The 12,885-nt window shown below is 42.7% G+C and overlaps 2 protein-coding genes across 3 annotated transcripts; one reads left to right on the forward strand and one right to left on the reverse strand.

The window, feature by feature from the left end:
- Positions 1 to 435: 435 nt before the first annotated feature.
- On the forward strand, positions 436 to 2,878 carry crx (cone-rod homeobox). Of its 2 annotated transcripts, none has more exons than XM_035666934.1 (3): positions 436 to 536; positions 1,476 to 1,668; positions 1,861 to 2,878. In XM_035666934.1, exons 1-3 carry the CDS (start codon positions 436 to 438, stop codon positions 2,497 to 2,499), a joined length of 933 nt encoding a protein of 310 aa, XP_035522827.1. In that variant the 3' UTR covers positions 2,500 to 2,878. The 2 variants fall into 2 exon arrangements, with proteins under 2 accessions (XP_035522827.1, XP_035522828.1); XM_035666935.1 differs by having other exon boundaries at positions 436 to 532; positions 1,517 to 1,668.
- Positions 2,879 to 6,330: 3,452 nt separating this feature from the next.
- LOC118331289 (histone H3) lies at positions 6,331 to 9,907 on the reverse strand. Its single transcript, XM_035666105.1, has 4 exons — positions 9,773 to 9,907; positions 8,542 to 8,685; positions 7,949 to 8,102; positions 6,331 to 7,779 (listed from the first exon to the last, which is right to left on the reverse strand). The coding sequence occupies exons 2-4, from the start codon at positions 8,667 to 8,669 to the stop codon at positions 7,651 to 7,653; spliced, it is 411 nt and encodes a 136-aa protein (XP_035521998.1). The 5' UTR covers positions 8,670 to 8,685; positions 9,773 to 9,907; the 3' UTR covers positions 6,331 to 7,650.
- Between the last annotated feature and the right edge of the window lie 2,978 nt (positions 9,908 to 12,885).

Raw genomic sequence — 12,885 nt, forward strand, 5'->3', positions numbered from 1 at the left:
CGCGCGCGCGCGCGCGCGGAGTGGGAGGGGTTTGCTGGAGCCACTTGCTCCCTCTAATTAGCAGCGTGTGCCGGTAAAGAAACTCAGTGGAGCGACCTCACCAAGGCGCAAAGGCATCCGGGGGCCACTTCACCTGTGTGATGACTTAACTTGTGTGAAGTCCGACTTGCAGACGCAGTTCGGATGCTCAGAGCGCGGCAGTGTGCTCTGGTGCTAAGCTGACACACAGTAAAAGCTCAGACTGCAGATAAGGGAAAAGAAAGACACTTTGAGGTTTTCTGGTGAACTCCGGCGCGTCCCGCTTCTTTCCGCAGCGGGTTTGGATCCGACGCACTTCCGACTTGTTGCCCCCGCTGAGCTGTGAGGGGCTCCGGCTGCTGCGTTGCGTGTCCGACATAACAAGTCAGCTACAGGACTTAAAAGCCAGCTGTAAGGATGATGTCCTACATAAAGCAACCCCATTACACCATGAACGGGTTAAATTTGCCTGGCCCCGGTATGGATGTGCTGCACACAACCGTCGCCTATCCGTGTAAGTACAAACTGTTATATTTTAAACACTTTTTACACTTTTTGTTATACTTTAATGTATTTGTCTCCTGCTGTTGTGGTAATTTACAGCATACAATCTACCCAGAATGATGCGTAAAGACGCGCAGCCTGTGCGTAACGCTGCAGCTAACGGAAAATAAATGAAAGAGGATAAAAAATAGTTTCATAAGAGGCTATATGGATGAAAAGGTTTGATAATAATGATTCGATAGTAAAACGTGCCATAGAATTATCATTACTATACCGATCTGAGTCCAAGAAAATTAGAATATTTAACTTTGTTATGAGATATTATTGATTTAATGAAAAGTAAATACCTTCTTACATTCCTCTACAGACGTGCCGGTATTGGTGCAGATATATTCATTAATGAATAATCTGCACTCACTCCTGAGCTTAGTGTCTGTCAGGATTCAGATTCAAAATTTTATTTTTTCTTTGTTTCTCACTTTTTCCCTCAAATGTTCTCATGCCGCTGACGCTCAGACAAACGCAGACTGACAGTAGATGGAGACACTTGCTGTGCTCAATGCCAAATTATCCTAACTGCATCTACAATTCCTCACAATACTTGTTCTGAGACAAATACACTCAGGCATTTGGCTGTGTACCATAGAGGGCAGATCTGACTTTGAATGTACAAACAAATGTCTCCTCCTTCTCTGGGAAAGCCAAAAGAACCAGTGACTGTTACAATAATTTGATATAATGAGCAATGACTTGTCTCCATATTGGTCACAAGCAGCCTGTAGAGAAAAAAAGTCAGTCAAAACAGTAATGTACTGTGAGGTTTCCATTCATATTTTATCTGTCGTCATCCTCTCACACAGAGCAGGAAAACAACAAACTAATCTCTTCAATGACCGCCATGTTATAATAGGAGTCTGAGTTATAATTCGTGTCATCTCTCTGTTTGCTGCCAGGCAGTATAATAATCCTCTCTGTGTGTCTCTTTGGTTTGCAGCCACTCCCCGGAAGCAGCGCAGAGAGCGCACCACCTTCACCCGGACACAGCTGGACATCCTGGAGGCCCTGTTCTCCAAGACCCGCTACCCAGACATCTTCATGAGGGAGGAGGTGGCCCTCAAGATCAACCTGCCTGAGTCACGTGTGCAGGTACTGGAGCAGTAGGCTGCAGCCAAGATGGAGGCCACACTGTTCAGTGTTTGTGGGTTACTTAGAGTGAGATTTAAAGGCAACTACAAGTCACACTCTCACCTCTGTATCCCACACCTCTGATTATTATTTATTTATTTATATTATTATATTTCCACGTTCTGTACTAAAACATTGTGTCTTTCTCTCCAGGTTTGGTTTAAAAACCGCCGTGCCAAGTGCCGTCAACAGCAACAGCAGAGCAGTGGCCAGTCCAAACCCCGCCCCCCTAAAAAGAAGGCTTCTCCAGTGCAGGAACCCAGCGCCCCTGATCCTGTTCCTAACCCATCTGGCTCCTACAGCCCCTCCTCTGCCCAGTCAGGCCCCAGCCTGGCCCCGAGCTCCAGCACTGGAAACACTGCAGTGTCCATCTGGAGCCCGGCCATCTCGCCCCTGCCCGACCCCCTGGCCTCCTCCTCTGCGCCCTGCATGCAGCGGCCCTCCCCCTACCCCATGAGCTACGGCCAGCCGTCGGCCTACAGCCAGGGCTACGCCAGCACCACCTCCTACTTCACCGGCCTGGACTGCAGCGCCTACCTGTCCCCCATGCACTCGCAGCTGTCAGGCACTGTGGGCGCCCTCAGCCCCATCACCGTGCCCTCCATGGGGGGCTCCCTAAGCCAGTCCCCGGCCTCGCTGTCCTCGCAGGGCTACAGCACTGCCTCCTCCCTGGGCTTCACCTCTGTTGACTGCCTGGACTACAAGGACCAGCAGGCCTGGAAACTGGGCTTCACCACAATGGACTGCCTGGACCACAAGGACCAAAACTCCTGGAAGTTCCAGGTCCTCTAGAAGGGGAGAGAGGGTGTGTCAACATGTCATGCGTCTCAACGAGTCCGGTGTGAGATAGTGCGAGGCAGTGCAGCCAGAGGACTCGTTATCTTTGATTTTCAGTTTCTCGTTTGTAAGATTTTGGTTTATTTTCGAAAGGGTGACCTCTGTAGAATTTGATTTGAATGACTTTGGAGATGAAGGGACCAGGGACTGTCATCGATGCTGCCTGACTGCAAATCATTTATCTGTTGTCTTCTTCACGCTACGTTAAATAAGAGAACAAAAGCTTTGAAAGAGTTTGTAGGGAAATACTGGAGTCGTGCTTATAAAAACACACCGGGCCATCTCTTCTTTTAACAAGACCGTCTGATTCAGACACTGTTTCATCAACTGCCGTCATCGTAGAGTGAGAGGAGAGCTGCTTTGACAGGAAGGAGCTCAGAAGTCCTCTAGGTCACTTCCTCCTTCAGGGTTTAATTATTTTAAGCTATTTATTATTAATTTATGCTACATTTAAATATGTAATTTGGTTTAGATATTTTTGAGCATTTGTGTTACAGTGTTAGCCTTTAGTGTTATCCTCCCAATCTGTTTGATGGAAAAATTAGACCTTCTGTTTTAGTTGTGTGACATATTAAAGTGATCTATTCTTTACACGTCTGTGCACTGACACTCATTGCAGGTTTACGGCTCATTTGGCCTGATTCTGACACAGTTATTAATTGACCCACAGGTCGGTATGAAGACACAGGGCGGATGTAAAGTGGCCATGTTGTGCTCAGGTCTGGACCCGTCATGTTTGTCATATGGCCTGCATGGCTCTCACTGGTCCGTCTTGGTTATTTTAGCTTATCTGATTCTGGGAGTGTCCCAATCCTCTTAGCCTCCCTTCAGCAATGCCCTAAGTGAATTAGTTAGGATTATTGCCCTATCCCCCTCTGTCTCTCTCTGTCTCTCACCCATCTCACCCACCTCTTCCTCCCCTTCCTTTCCTGGCTCTCTCCTCACCTTTTTTTTCCCTCTTTCCTCATTCTCTCTCTGACTCTACAGTATCTCTTTTCTCGATCGCCACCTGTTGTCTACCTTTTGCTTCTCTCCCCCCCCAAAAACTAACATATTATTCCAAAGCATCTCAATTATTGACAGCAATGCAGTTAAATAAAGCCTTTTCATTAAACAGTTGTTTTTATTAATTGTTCTGGCTCTGAGATGTCGGCTCATTGGATCCCCTTCTTTCAACCCCCACCACTCCACCAATCTCCCCAACTCCTCTGACAACTTGGTAATCCCCACATGACCTGCTTACTGCCATGCACATTTAGCTATGACATCAAATATCTGGAAATATTTCACAGATGTATGTGTTGTTTGTGTGTTGTGGGAGTTTGTGTCAAAGGCTGTGTATTATGCTATCTTTTTAAAGCGAAATCGAATTGTAGAGCCATAAAATAACCTAACCTATGGTTTTACGGTATTGTTTAGATTCAGATTAAATTTGTGCAACTGACATGCTTAATGTCTGCTAAATTAAAGGCTTGATAAAGTGTCACTCCTGAAAGATTTCTGATGTAATTCTGATATAAATAATAAACACAAATTCTACTTTTGTTGCTATGTAAATCATATCCCTGTCTTCAACCACGTAAAACGTTTTTCGTTTCCATTATAAATTCACATCTACTGCACTGAGAGAGAGAACGGGTAGCAAGGGACATTTCAAAGCATTTTTCTGCACTCAACACTGGCCTAATCCCACTCTGTGCTCAGTTTAATCCCTCTCCCTCCCTCTCTGTGGTGTGATTGGTTAATCCCTGCGTCTGCGCACCCTGATTGGTTAACCTCTCTTGGAGGGTGCAATGCACTTGTAATCTTCCCCCTCAGCACTGAGAGTTTCAGACAGACATTTGCGCTGTAATCCCACGGAGCAGCAGATGTGATGGGGGATGGACGGCACCGAGCAGACCTTGAGGAAGGTGAACGCCAGAAAACAAAAACACGGCACGTGGTCTGAGGAGGAGAACTTGTGCTGGCAAAGTCCAAATGTTAGTTGAAAGTGATTGTTACAGGTCCTGACACATGGTGACAGTGGTAAAAATGAGATCAGTGGTTCCCAACTTTTTCCTTGAGGTACTGCTTTTCTACCACTGAGTAAACTGACGATCCCTGACTAAGTATTTTATTTTAAAAAATCCCTTTTCACAATCATAAATATTTTATAGCTTCTTTTTTTGACAAATTCAATGTTTTCTTCTCCCTGATGCTTGGTCATTGTTCTATTAGACAATTTACATTTACTTTCTTTCACAGAAGTGAACCTGTATCATTTTTAAGTTTTCTTACACGCCAAACCAAGAAGGACTCAAGATCCCCCATGGTGCTTTGCGACCCCTAGTGGGGGTTTGTCCCACAGTGAGGGGCTGTAACGTGTATGTTTAGGTCACTTCTCTGCCTACACAGGAAGTGATGAATATATGAAATATCTAATCACATTCTGAACACAGTTATGGGAAAAACAGAAACAGAACTGATCCATGAAGCAGCTCTTCATCACTGGGTTATCACTGTGAACCATTAGCTGTCACAGTTATATTATCAATAATGGACTAAATGTATTCATGTGAACCTGCTCTTTATTGATGATACAGAGATCTTTCTTTTCTAATGCCCCTGATCTGTCAGACAGTGGTGGTATGGTATTCAGATCCATTACTTAAGTACCTATGTAACAATGTAAAAATACTAAATACTACAAAATAATTTACTTTACATAAATTAAAGTACAAAAGTATTATCAGCAAAAATATGAAAGTGAAAGTTTCCAGGAAAATCAGGAAAAATGGCCTCTGTCAGTGTAAGATTATAATATATTATACTTTTGGATTATTATTAGCCTACTGAATGAACACACAAGCAGCTTGTTAATGTTGGCTGCCGGCTGTGAAGCAATTTTTTCCCCATTGTATATACACTGGGACAGTGCTATGTATCCTATGTGGAGGGCTACTTTTTTATTTTTCAATTCAGTTTTATTTCCATGGTGCCAAATCCTAACAGTTATCTCAGGACACTTTTCACATGGAGCAGATTTAGATCATACTCCTTATAACATTACTTAAAGAAACTCTTTGTGTTAATTGCAAACCAAGTCGGAAATCTTGGTGTAGTCATGCATAGTCATGGTTAACAACTACATTAAGACAATTACAAAATCAGCCATCAATCACCTTAAGAATATATGAAGAATTAAAGGATTTATGTCTCAGGGGTCTCAGTAGGCTCGACTACTGTTACACTTGCTCTCTGTGTGTCAAAGAACTGACTTTAAAATACTGCTGTGGGTTCAAAAGATACTGAATGGTTTGGAGCCAAAATGCATTTCTGACCTTCCGACCTGTCGGATGGTCTGGGTTCAGGTCTGCTTACTGTCGCCAGAATCAAAACTAAACACAAAGGAGCAGCATTCAGATGTTATGCTCCACTCCCAGAAAACTCTACATCTGCTCCAACTCTGTTCTTCTGAATCAGGGCTTAAAACCTGCTTTCCTGTTTCACACTGCATTTAAAACATTCAGGACTGTTTATTCATAAAATAATATACGCACTGTAACATTTATTATCTATCATTTTTCTTTTAGTTTTACTTTACTTGAATATTTGCGTCCTTTTGTATTGCCTTGTTCCGTTTAAATATTTTCTCAATGTCTCTCTGTTTTATGTACAGCACTTTGAATTGCCTTCTTGTTTAGATATACTATGCATATAATACCCACTCATATCCAGCCTTTGTTTTGGCCACTGGAGCATTTCAGCGTCAAAAACTGTAACGCAAATAAATCACACCAACCAGCATCAGTTTTTAACACCTATTTATTACCACCATAATATGAGAAATTTGGAAAATACAAAGATCAGCTTATTTATACGTCTGAAAATCTTGAGGAATAAGAAAAATAGAAAAGAAAACAAATATGAGGTTATATTGTGTATCACAAATTTTGGGAAAGGGACAGATTATATGTTCAGATCTACAGAGAGTGCAAGAGACACACAGAGCCTAAACATGCAGAGTGTAACTGTCACTATAATGTCAATTCATACTGTTGTGACGAGTCTAAAGCCTATGTGTGGAGAATAAGATAGACACAGAAGCAGAATGTGTGATGACGAATGTACAGTGAACAACTGGATAGACGGAGAGATGGTAAACCATCGCCCCCGTGTGGCTGCCATTAGAATAGAAGTTGCCTTGGAAAACAGAGAAGCCCTTCCTGATTTTCTATAACGAATCAGATCACTGTAACAAAAACTGATGTTGACAATGTTAATTGCTTTTTTCTGTTAATGCGATGATTTTGGAAGTGGTAAAGAGAAGAGATGCTCATCCATGAATTATATGCGTAAAAAAAATAGACACCATATCCACAACGATAATCAATATTCTTAAGCAACCAAAAGATTCTTATTTGTTGAGTACAAGTGGTTTAAAAGATCAGAGCTCACGCATCCACACAGACAGACCAACAGGCCGCCGTCCCCTCCCAGTGCAGATCACAGAGGTGGAGGTGGTCTGAAAAGGTACAGCGAGCCGTCTGGCTGCAGCTGCAGAGCGAGGGGGCAGTGGGGGTGTAGAGGGACGGACTGGGTTGGGAGGGGAGGAGGGAGTTCAGATGGAGCAGAGGCCTCGGGACTAGTTTTAATAGCACCCTGCTGTGGAAGTTGCAGCTCCCCTTAAGCACACTAGCCCCTCGGCCACATCCCTCTGCTTCACCTCTGTTAGCCACACAAACCACACCTGCTGGCCTCCCACCCCGGAGGAATCCCGGTGAGCTCGAGGGTGGGCTTCATGTTCTTGAGGCACCACCCAAACCCAGTGACGTGTTTGTTTGAGTATGTGTGCACTGCGCGTCTGATCTGAAAAACCTTTTACATGCACGAAAAAGGTACCCTAAAAACATTTGGTGAAGACAAAAAACCTATGAGAGACCATACTTCAACATATTTCTATCTCTTCATAATCAGGATTACTCTAAAGTCTACTGAGAAGTTGGGCAGGCTGGGGAGGGAGGGGGACAGGGATGGGAGGAGGTGGGTGGGTGGGGTAGAATGAGGGAGTGAGGAAAGGGGCGGGTAAAGAAAAACAGGACAGAGGTGAAACATTAGGGAGGCCGTCTAAGCCCTCTCTCCGCGGATACGGCGGGCCAGCTGGATGTCTTTGGGCATGATGGTGACACGCTTGGCATGGATGGCACACAGGTTGGTGTCCTCAAACAGACCCACGAGGTACGCCTCACTGGCCTCCTGCAGGGGGAGAGAGGGACAGCACATATCAGCAGGGGCAGTGTGTCAGTTATACAGTTTGAAAGTTACACTGCTATCGCTTTGGAAAGGACCAGTGCGTAGGATTTAATGGCATCGAGCGGTGAAGTTGCAGACTGCAACCAACTGAATACAGCTCAGCCTTCCACACCTGCAGAGCCATGACGGCGGAGCTCTGGAAGCGCAGGTCGGTCTTGAAGTCCTGAGCGATCTCCCTCACCAGGCGCTGGAAGGGCAGCTTGCGGATCAGCAGCTCGGTGGACTTCTGGTACCGACGGATCTCTCTCAGAGCCACGGTACCAGGCCTTAAACACACAACCAAACTCTAGCACGTTAGTTTAACTTTAATTCATCTGCTGAAGGAAGAACGCCTCCATGTGACACCCTTCAGTCACTTAAAACAACAGATCACCACAATAGTTTTGAACTCTGATGTGCAGTTTACCTCCTGCGGCCTGACTCACAGTTTCTGCAGGTTTCAACAGATTCAATTTAAGACTTTATTTATTTAGTCAGGCCATTATTAATGCAAATTTAAGACCTCTTTTACATCTAAAGTGTATTTAGGATATGAAGGAAAATCACTATTGGGTCCATGATTTATCCCTGTAGCCTCAAGTAGAATCAGACAGAAGGATGTGAATGTTTTCGTTTTAATACCACCAATGTAAAACTCTGCAAACAAGAGGTGTTAGTAAATAAAAAATATCAAAACATAAAGCTGAATTCAAATCAAGGCGTTACCTGTAACGATGGGGCTTCTTCACTCCGCCGGTGGCGGGGGCGCTCTTACGGGCAGCCTTGGTGGCCAGCTGCTTCCTGGGAGCCTTTCCTCCGGTGGACTTACGAGCGGTCTGCTTGGTACGAGCCATTTCGACGAAGTGTCACCTGAAGGGAATATCGAAAACAGCATACTTTAAATTGTTCATAGTATGGTTCACTTTTCCTCTCTGGCCTTAACGTGTGTTATACACACTCTACACCTGCTGTTATCAGATCTATTCTGTTTATTCATATAATTCTTATTTAAAGATTATCAGACAAGTCACAACAACGCATACTGAATATGTATATAATATATATAAATAGTTCGAATTGAGTGCTAGCTTCATATTTACGTTTTGGTGATATTAAATGATCTTATATTAGCATACAATTATATTAAATGCAAGGTTTACAAAATGCGTTTTTCTGTTTTCTATCATTATTTTCTCCTAGAACTTGCATGCATAAGGGTCCGTAAACTATCATCTTTTTTTAATGTTTTCCATCACTCAACGTGACAAGACTTGTTTTCCCTCCATCTATCTCTCGGTCCTTGATGTTTGCTCATATCGGGTCGCCTGGGAAAACTTTTCCCCCGGTTTGGCAGCTGTACAGACACAGCGTGCCCAGCCAATCCAGACACAGTGTTCTCCAGACCCAACCAATCACATTGCCGAACAGGTCTTCATCCCGAAACAGACCAATCCGCTGCGTCTGTGTCTCACTTGAAGACCAATGGCGCTTCATCCTGCAGGGTTTTAGGGCGGGACGAGCAGCCTTAAGCCCGCCTCATACCGCAAGATTATGGCCGCAGACCCAAATGAACCTACCAATATACAGGCAGTGAGCGGGACGTAAACTTTGACATTTCTCTTCATAAACAAACGACGTGTGCGTACAAGATTACCAACAAAACATAGAGGACAAGTGTGGCTATCGAATGAGGGTCAAGGCGTGCGAAGCGGGTGAATATTAGAGCGAGACAGCGAGGTTGAAATCGAGTATGAAAGTGGAGCAGATATTTCGGCAGTGCAAGTACTGAGCCGTTTTTCTCTCTGCCTGGGCATCGGGGCAGCTGCTTTTTCTCCTCTCCACAGCGTCGAAATAACACGCTATTTCAGCACAAAAACAACTTTATCTGTCTCATTTTCTTCACTAAACGGTGAATAGTATCTCATGTTTGAAAAAGTGTGACGAAAATGTAACTTACCGTGGGTGAATTTAACGCTTTTTCTTCGCGCGGATACAAGTGTGTTGTGGTTGTCTGGCAGTGTCAGATATTTACTATCTCTCACACAATGGAAGCAGGGAGAGCTGGAGCAAAATGGCGGCCGTGTCAATCATCTGTCTCCCACAATGCAACTGCTAACATTTGTAAACATTGTAACTTCAACTTGTTGTTACAAACGTTGTTGGTTTTGAATACGCCGTTACAATACCGTCATAATAAAAAAGTAAAACATATAATTATGTAATTATTTTGTTAGGTATAACTGTTAAATTTTTTTGACTACATGTTTTCACATAAACATTTATCAAGAAATACAAATTACAGAACAAGAAAGGGGACTAAATTAAGAATTCAGGCACAGGAAATTAGCATGAATATAAAAAATGAAAGTATTTGGACTATAAAGGGCCAAAGCCATTTTAAAAATACATACAAGAGACTGTGAGACTGTGGCAGTACGATGTGTTTGGACCAGTTGTGAAGTGCAATTTTGTGGTACTTGAGTAATTCCATTGTATGCTACTTTATATTTGTTATCAGACAAATATTGTACTTAAGTTACAAAAACTCACACATTTCTTTTTCTGTTTTCCTACTCTACTACATTTAAATTGAAAGCTTTTGTTACTTTGCAGATTCAGAATAAAAATACAAAATATAATCAAGATAATCATAAACAAATAAATGATGATGTATCATAACAGACTAAACCACCTGCAATTAAAGTAATACATCAGTGCATTAAATATATGTTATTCTGAAGTTCTGCATAGTGAGTGCTTTTACTTTTTGTTACTTTAAGTGTTTTTGATGCATATGAATACTTTTCTGCATGCTCTCTGGCTACTTTTATTTTGGTAAGATGAGAGTACCTCTTCCACCACTAATTATATAGTATAATAATTAATTTTTGTTCAATATGAATTTGAGGCTGAAAAAATTGTAGAATGTAAAATAGAATCCATATTTTTGAACATTAAAATATTGATTCCCCATTGATTTTAGCTCAGTGTCAACATTGCTCTGGGTTGATTGGAGGATTATTCAGCTCACCTGTGGGGACTGACCCATAATCATTGTGATATATTTTTATTGGTTTGACTTTCACAACATCCACATTCATTATAGAGTACATACCATGAATATAAATAAATAATAAATCCTTCTTTACTCCCTCCCTCCCTTCCCATCCATCCATTGTTACACCTCTAAGAGAACAGAGATAGAAGCAACATTTTAATGTAGTCATTGCTGGAGTTGAATCACTTAATATTACCAGTTGTGACATTTATCAAGAGGAGTTTTATCTCCCTGATCACCCTACTGGCCGACAAATGGAACAGGAAGGAAAATAAATCTATCAATCTGGCTGCAGCGTATGAGTTCAGGCCTCCATGATCAAAGGTTATGTTCTTCTGATGGCGTCATCATTTCTACATATTCCAGTTCATGTGGATGAGACACATGCTGTAATCAGTCATGCTGACATGAAGGTTATGCCAAGCTCCATACTGATGCTGCAAAACTACTTTGATTCATGACCAGCCTTCATGTTTTGATGGATGTTTGGCCCTGGAGCAGTCAAACCACTTTTCTTATCATTTGTAGTGCCCCCTATTGGCCTAATTTGGCTTCTCTCTTCTTCTCTGTTTGGACATGTGTTAGAACTCCCATCACAGCACCAGAGCAGTTAGAATTCAGACTGTAGGATGTCACCTGTAATGACATGTCTGAACCAATTCATTCAATTCATTTTGGAATTTCCCCATTGTGTGACAAATAAAGGAATATCTATCTATCTATCTAACCCTTGTTGGATGCACCCCAGAAGTTACTGCATCTCTCCTGTGTCGCATTACAACACAGCGAAGGTGCAGCAGCGATTGGCGAAGCTGCTTTTCTTCTTTTAGGTGTTAAAAGGGGCGTGCGTGTCGGGGCTCTGTGTCTGGCCACTAGACTGTGAAATGAATTATTCCTTTGAAGCCACTGGTTTCTGAAAATGGGAGTCTGGCCAGAAGACCAAGGGAAACCGACAGTGTCTGGTCTGTCTGTCTGTCTACTGTTTTGGTTTGTCTGCCACTAGAGCCGAGCATAAGACGGATTTTCCCATTGAATCAAGATGTCCCTTGCTGTCCTCTCTGCGGAAACCATGGAAAAGGAAGATGACAGAGAGAAAAAGATGGTGAAGTCAGTCAGCACGTGGGGAGAGAGACGGATATATATAGTTTTTTTTCTCTATGGCAACCAAGAATAATAAAGTGAGGGAAGAAGAGAGAGCCAAAGAGCTGAACCTGAACTATCCTTGCTGCCTCTTTCCCTGCTCCACACATTATTGTGTCTCCCAACCCCACTTTTCCTGGTCCTGTTTTTTTTTTGTTTTTTTTTTAAAGATGTGTTTGCAGTGTTGTGAATGAGGCAGAAGGTGAGTTCATGTGCTGTGTTTTAAAGTATGTGTATGCATTTGTGTCGATATAACCTGCTGTTGCACAGTGTGGGACAAAGCTTGTCTGACGCCACTGGTCTCCTCGGTCAGGGTTGATGTTATGTAAGGAGATTAGGGAAAGACTTGGCCCAGTGTGGACTGTGGATGGGCAGACAGGAGGAGGGGGGCAGGTTGATAGCAGATACAGTGTGCAAAAAAGACAAAGGTGACCAGAGAATCAGTCTTTACCTACTAGGTAACAATTTAAACGAGAATTTAATCTGATGTAGCAGCATCGATTCTCACAATCTTTGAACATTTTTATTACATATAGTTTTCCAGTCAGACAGTTATTTAACATGGGTTTATAATATTTTTTGCAACTTGGGAACAGCAAAAACAAGCTGGAAGTACAACATTGACATATTATCACCTTATAAAGTTGATTTGGTGAATTTGTTAGCAAATATTTGCCAATTTACACATAAAGCCTAACATAATCGTTTATTTGAAGTCGCATTTCTGGCCACTTATTTATTTAGTCCAACATTCCCTCTGCTTGTAGCTGGCTCTTTAGCTGCTACATGTTCCAGGTCTGTCTGCTGTTTGGTGCTGGACAGGCAGCGTACAGTGTCTTTATTAGAGCTTTTTCCTGAAAACATTGCACACC

The sequence above is a fragment of the Morone saxatilis genome, unplaced genomic scaffold, assembly GCF_004916995.1.
Source record: "Morone saxatilis isolate NCDOM2014 unplaced genomic scaffold, NCSU_SB_2.0 Contig20, whole genome shotgun sequence".
Classification (NCBI taxonomy): Eukaryota; Metazoa; Chordata; class Actinopteri; family Moronidae; genus Morone; species Morone saxatilis.

Bases quoted from the DNA above. Each gene is read 5' to 3' on its own strand.
- crx (XM_035666934.1), top strand. From the start codon at position 436: ATGATGTCCTACATAAAGCAACCCCATTACACCATGAACGGGTTAAAT. The intron at 537-1,475 runs GTACAAACTGTT...GTTTGCTGCCAG, and splicing joins ACCGTCGCCTATCCGTGTAA to GCAGTATAATAATCCTCTCT. The intron at 1,669-1,860 runs GTACTGGAGCAG...CTTTCTCTCCAG, and splicing joins TGCCTGAGTCACGTGTGCAG to GTTTGGTTTAAAAACCGCCG.
- LOC118331289 (XM_035666105.1), bottom strand. From the start codon at position 8,669: ATGGCTCGTACCAAGCAGACCGCTCGTAAGTCCACCGGAGGAAAGGCT. The intron at 8,103-8,541 runs GTAACGCCTTGA...TGTGTGTTTAAG, and splicing joins AAGAAGCCCCATCGTTACAG to GCCTGGTACCGTGGCTCTGA. The intron at 7,780-7,948 runs GTGTGGAAGGCT...CTCCCCCTGCAG, and splicing joins CCGCCGTCATGGCTCTGCAG to GAGGCCAGTGAGGCGTACCT.